At 29.6% G+C, this 6,995-nt stretch overlaps 1 protein-coding gene across 2 annotated transcripts in view; it reads left to right on the forward strand.

The window, feature by feature from the left end:
* Nucleotides 1-6,995, forward strand: part of LOC107658637 (metal transporter CNNM3-like) — a 16,299-nt gene that overhangs the window by 7,933 nt on the left and 1,371 nt on the right. Inside the window, exons 5-9 of one of the 2 annotated variants that reach the window (XM_016447264.1) lie at nt 2,603-2,699; nt 3,269-3,399; nt 5,163-5,289; nt 5,560-5,624; nt 5,878-5,892. In XM_016447264.1, coding sequence (XP_016302750.1) covers nt 2,603-2,699; nt 3,269-3,399; nt 5,163-5,289; nt 5,560-5,609 — 405 coding nt within the window. In that variant the 3' untranslated portion in view covers nt 5,610-5,624; nt 5,878-5,892. The remainder of the gene's footprint in view (nt 1-2,602; nt 2,700-3,268; nt 3,400-5,162; nt 5,290-5,559; nt 5,625-5,877; nt 5,893-6,995) is intronic. The other variant, XM_016447263.1, reaches the window with a different exon arrangement.

Genomic DNA, 6,995 nt, shown 5'->3' on the forward strand with positions numbered 1-6,995 from the left:
GATGACACCTTGACTCTGTAATCCTAGTAGAGTATCTTTCATAAATAAATAAATATTTTAAAATATATATACATAAAAAGGAAGTAAACACTGTAACGGACAGGGCACTCAGTAATATGGGAAGTTTGTGTGCATTTGGAATTTTTTTTTTTTTTTTTTCAAATAAAGTCTAGGTAACACTCATTTTACATACAGCACACAGTGAAAATGAGATGAATATGATAGTGGGTAGATGAATAAAGTGCAGCATAATTTGAAATCACGAGTTTAAAGTTAGTCGATCGCGCGTCTTAATGAAGCTGAACTCTCCTCCTGTCCGTATTCAGTTCGCACGTACCGACCGTCATACAGAGTACACACGATCGTGCAGGATACAAATGCACACTTCATAAGATCTCACAGCTGAATTCGACTAAGTTTGCAAGATTTTTGAAATTAGATGTTCATTAGTCATTCAAAGATTTGTTTAAATTATATAAATGCGTATTTTCTGAATGCTGACGGCAAACGAGAAATTATTATTATAATGTTTGCCTTTCTATTACTAACAATATAAAAGCAATCATTATAATACTTTTTGTATACATTTTAATTCCTTTGTTTAACAGTTCTATCTGATTATTAGACAGACTTCTGTCCGTGGACAGAACTGTTAACGACGACAGCGAATAAGAGGGAGAATGTGAGCACGGTATGTTCAGGCGCTGCCATTCTCAGTGGTGTGCCGTCAAAATAAAAGTCCCGCCACGAACGCATTGGCCAAACAGAAAAACTTATCATCCGATGCCGATATTTTAAAAATGCCAAATATCGGCCGATATATCGGCCTTGGCGATATATCAGTCGACCACTAGATCATGTGATACCAGACTAAAGACTGGAGTAATGATGCTGAAAATACAGCTTTGATCACAGGAATAAATTACATTTTAAAATAGAAAACAGCTATTTTAAATTGTAATAATATTTCACAATTTTACTCTATTTTTGATCAAATAAATGCAGCTTCCGTGAGCATAAGAGACTTCTTTCAAAAACATTACAAAATATTACTGACCCAAAACAGTAGTGCATGTCTGTTTGCCTGACAAGTATAAAGAGGTAAAGAAGTTTGTCTCAACAAGCCTCAACTTTTAAAGGACATTCCCTGTCTCTCGGATCAATGGCGGGACAATCTGTGCTTATGTGCTGGTTAATGGAGGTGATTTCAGAGGTTATTTCTGTTTCAGAGGTGGAACACTTCAGCCCGCAGCGCGTGTCAGAGATAGTCCTGTTTCATCTGCTGCGGCACCCGAGCGTCAACCAAGAAGTGAAGTTTGACCCCACCAACCGGCTCAGTCCTGATCACTACCTGTACACGCGGAACCACCCTGTGGATTACTTTATTCTGCTGCTGCAGGTGCCACACTGTGTCTGACAGATGTGTGCATGTCAACGCTTTATAAGCACTGGTGTAAATAATAGTGGTCATAAATATACAATATCTGAATGTGATATTATTATTAGTTGTAGTAGTATTTTAATGTTAAAATATTAACAGTTCAAATTATATTTTAAGCATGTTTCAATATTTGATCATTTAACATTGATAGTTTAATAATAATAATAAATTGTTATTATTAATCTATCAGAATGTTTTAATAGTGTTTTGATAAATATAGTAGTAGTAGTTTCTTCATTATTAAAATATTAACATTTAAAATATATTTCAATATTTGATCATTTAACATTGATAGTTTAATAATAATAACAAATAATCGTTTAACATTGACAATTTAATAATAATAACAAATAAATGAATTGTTTGTTATTATTAATCTATCAGAATGTTTTAGTGTATTGATAAATATAGTAGTAGTTCTTCATTATTAAAATATTAACATTTAAAATATTTTAAATGTATATTTCAATATCTGTTCATTTAGCATTGTTAATTTAATTGTTCATTTCATTTAATAAGTTAATTTAATAATAACTTATTGTTATTAATAATATTATTTTAACAATTAAAATCATATTTAAAATATAAAGAAATATTTAAACTGCTAATTATTTGTTAGTGTTTTGATAATTATGATATTAGCAGTACTAATAGTAGTATTGGTAGTAGTAATATTTTTTATTATTAAAATATAATCATAATATAATAATAAAATGTATTATTAAAATATTTTAAATATATTTCAATATTTGATCATTTAATATTGCTAATTTAATATGAACTATTATTAATATTAAAATTTTAACAATTAAATATTTGTTAGTTGTGTTATGAAATATGAGTACTGGTAATATTAGTAGTAGTATTGGTAGTATATATTAAAATATGACCATTTAAAATATTTTTAAAATGTTCAATATTTGATGACTTAACATTGATGATTAACTATTTTATTATTTCTATTTTTTATTTTAACAAAAATTATATTTAAAATATTTATAACATTGATTAATTATTTGATAAATTACATATATAATTAATTCTAAAAAATATTAATAAATATATCTATAATTCTAATTTATTGGAATGTATGTTTTGAATTATAAAATAAAATGTATTTCTTAGAATTTTTTGGGATGTTTCAATCGTGTGTGTGTGTAGGGCCGTGTGGAGGTGGAGATCGGGAAAGAGGGTTTGAAGTTTGAGAACGGCGCGTTCACCTACTACGGTGTTTCAGCGCTCACAGCTCCCTCCTCAGGTTTGTCCCGGCAATATGGGATTTTATGGTACTCCCAGATCCAATCCAAATGCACCATTCTAATCAAAATTTGACTCATGAATGTTGGCTTAAAAATGCACGATAGTCAAAAACATTCCTGTCAGTTTTGGTTGTAAACTGTAGTGCAACAAAACAAAAACCGGCTGATATGATTCTGCAAGCCTTGTGTGTTTTGAAAGCAAAGGGACTATATGGGACTATTGTTTAGATGTTGATGTTCAGCTGACCACTCACGCCACAAACTCTTGAGTTTTCTGTCCTGACTGAAAGTAAAATGCAGCATGAAGTGATAAGTTTGCATCCAAAGAGATTTCACTGTGGGCAGAGCTACCCGACGCAACACGACAAACATACAATCCAAACACGTGGATGGAATCATTTTATGCGGTAGCAGTTGATTAAACTCAGATAAACATCTGAGGAAGTGATAAGATTTATCACTTGTTGTTTTATTGCGTAACGTCTGATTAGGACCACAGTGCTATTGCTGTGAATGTCAGCAGTCCGTGTTCTGGTATATTGACTGTGATGATTGTTTGTGTGATCAGTCCACCAGTCTCCGGTGTCCACGCAGCGTCAGGCCCCCAGAGACCCCTTTGATCTGGGAGACGCCACCAGCCCGTCCAGCTACTGTCCCGACTACACAGTACGAGCCCTCACAGACCTGCAGCTCATCAAGGTGAGCGCAGAACAACACGCGCAGCTTGTGGTTATTATTGTGTTATTCCCCACACTTTTTGCCATGACTGTTGCAATACATATTTATTCGTATTTGATCATGGATCATTGCTTATGATTCAAAATGGACTTTTTTCTGGTCTTATTGTGCATGATTCCTCAATGCATGTTTTTGTTGTTGTTTTTAAATAAAACATATATATATATATATATATTATATTTTATTTTACATAATTTAACATTAAAAAATATACATTAAATATTATTATTATTATTATTATTTTAACTTTAAATATTTTTTATATTTATTTTATTATTTTAACATTTAAAAATATTATTATTTTAACTTAAAATATTTTTATTTTTTATATTTATTTTATTATTTTAACATTTAAAAATATTTCTATATATTTAAATATTTTAGGATTATTATTATTTTTATGATTATTCAACATTTTTCAAAATATATTTGTAAAATATTTAAATACTTATTTTTTATTATTGTAACATTTAAAATATATTTTATTATTGTTAGTATTTTAACATTTTAAAGTATTTTAAATATATTTAAATATTTATTGTTATTATTGTAACATTTAAAAAATGTTTTATTATTATTTTAACATTTAAAAGTATTTTAAATATTTATTATTATTATTAACTTGTCAACATTTAAAAAGGTATTTTAAATATATGTTATTATTATTAATATCTTTACATTTAAATCATATTTAAACTACTGAAAAAATATAGAAATTGAGCAAATAATATTAATTTACTTTTTTTAATAATGTTTTTTCGAGACCTATAATCAGTCAACAGTTTTATATTGTAGTTTTTTTTTTTTTTTTTTTTTTTTTTTTTGAAAAAAAAAAAAAAAAAAAAAAAAAGTAAATGATGACAGTATTTTCATTTTTGGTTGAACTAGCCCTTTAAATCTTAGGTTTAGATTGGGTATAGTGTTCATATAAAACTAAATTATGACTGTTCTTTGTGCATGAAACCATGACTTATTAAAAGTGGACTTCAGGGAAACAATAAAATGATATAAAATGTAGGACATGACCTCCTTAAAGGACAGAATGAACCTTCTACCCTTCATCCACATAGAAAATGCACAAGATCTCACCTACTGGCTAAGCTGACTAGTAGATCAGAGCACTTCACTGCCCCTTCCTGCTCGTCATGACAAGTTTTACAGCAATAACATTTAGGACATTTGCACTGACTCCACTGCATTTATTCTTATCTCATAATGGTTCAGTCAGTAATCGATTAGGATCATTTACCACACATACTTGTCATAATAGCCTAGATACAGTAAAGCAGTGGTGGACAGTAACGGAGTAGCTTTACTTCGTTACTGTACTTAAGTACATTTTTCTTTATTTTACATAATTTAACATTAAAAAATATACATTAAATATTATTATTATTATTATTATTTTAACTTTAAATATTTTTTATATTTATTTTATTATTTTAACATTTAAAAATATTTCTATATATTTAAATATTTTAAGATTATTATTATTATTTTTTATAATTCAACATCATGAAAGATTAAAGTGCACTGTTGTATCTTTGTCTTTTTTTGTGTGAATTTGTTTATGTTGTGATGCATTTTTATTTTAGAACTTGTTTTTGAAGATTTTTTCGAAAAATGATGGACTTTTTCGTCACACATCAATAATGTACTTGTGTGACCTTCAGAAAAGGTCGGCTTTGTGTTTTCTGCTGTTAAAATGGGCCCGTGTCCCACAGGTGACCCGTCTGCAGTACCTCAATGCCGTGATGGCGTCGCAGGTGGCCCAGAGCCCCGAGCCGCCTGAAATCAAGATCCTGCCCAACAGTCAAACCAAACTCCTGAACAAGAAAAACACCAGTCAAGGTACATCGCATGAACACACCGGCACACATGCATGACTCCGAGTACATAACAGAACATTTTGTGCAACTCTTTGTGTGTATTTTCTTCTTCCCGTGTTTCTGTGTAACTGGCTAGCGTTGGAATGTTGTGGAGTCTAAACATGCAGGAACAGGTCGACCGGGAATGTCTATGAATCTTCATCGCTCTCTTCTGCTGAGCTAAGACTGTGTTCTCTTTCTGTGTCTTTTTCTCTCCTTCCCTTCATTTTCTCCCTCTTTTTATCTCCATTAGACTTTCAGCTCCACTTTTCATTCTTTGACGCAATTGACAACTACTGTTAGTGTGCTTTGCATGAGGTAAATGCAAGTGATAAGCATGGTATGTTCCGTTTGAAGCATGTATCCCATCAGCACATCGAAGCATCAGAGCACCACCAGGTGGTTGGTATGATACATCAGTGCATGTTAATGGTTACATTTGAATGCATCACTGATGTGAGCTTAAGTCAGTGTTTTTCACTTCTAATTTTTTAATGCCACTGTTTTGCAAAGTAACCCTCTTCTATATTAATGCTGTCTGTTGGCACCTCCACATTAAACTCTCAGACAGGATATAAATGTCCAGGTAGGTCTACCAAACTGCTAACTAATTACAAATGTTATATTTTATTTTGTATTTATTTGTTTGTTTGATAAATTAATTGTATCAAATAATATTTTGATATAATAATATAATAGTCTGATATTCCAATATATGTATATCCCCTATATCATCAGTATTTATTTATTTATTTATTTTCATTCAAATAGTAAATGGGTGAATCTCACAAAACGAGCATGTCCAGGTCATATTTCACCCAAAATCAAAAGATATAAATAAGAAATAATATTATGTGCATTATATTGTCATTCTCATTACTGTAAAAACCAATTATATACATGGGTCAAAGACGAAAAAGGGTTTAAACATAAAAACAATAAGTGTAATACTGCTTTAAATTGTTGCTGTTTTCCCCAAAATTATTTTGAAAAGTTTTCTGTTTAATTTAATTGCAATTTTGTTTTTGTTTTTCTGAGCAAAAAATAAATATCATACATTTTCCCCTGATTTACAGAAGAGACCCACTAAAATGTCATTCAGTATAACAATCTTGCATATTTACAACAAAAATCTATTTATGACATTAAAAAACTAATTATTTTCTCCCCAAATACTAATTAGTTGTAATTTTACATTTCTAAAATTTGCCACTATCCTAGGTTTTGCCCATTTGTCACTAAGAATTTTTTACTCATTTAAAACAATAAAATGTAATATGTTCCCTTATTCTTTTATATATTTTAATATGTACACGTCAGAATAAGCATGTTGTTTTTTACATAAATATTGTGTTACACTGAATGACAATGGAACATTATTTCATCCCAATTTTGACATTTTATTCTTCAAAAACTTGTTTGAAACCTTAAAAGTAGACACATTACTTATATTTAATGTGCTTTCTATGGACATAAAATCACTTTTGTAAATTTCTTTTGATGTGGACATCTTAACGTCTTTGACCCACATATTTAAATTGTAAAATATGTATACATCATATTAGTATTGTTTGTGCCATCTAAAAAAATACTTTACTGTATTTTAGTTTTTACCTTAAAGCAGTAAATTGACTTCATTACATGAATGAGAATCTAATAAGATTGAAAATGAGAAAAAAAAAAACTATA

This window comes from Sinocyclocheilus anshuiensis, unplaced genomic scaffold, assembly GCF_001515605.1.
Source record: "Sinocyclocheilus anshuiensis isolate Anshui unplaced genomic scaffold, SAMN03320099.WGS_v1.1 scaffold343, whole genome shotgun sequence".
Classification (NCBI taxonomy): Eukaryota; Metazoa; Chordata; class Actinopteri; order Cypriniformes; family Cyprinidae; genus Sinocyclocheilus; species Sinocyclocheilus anshuiensis.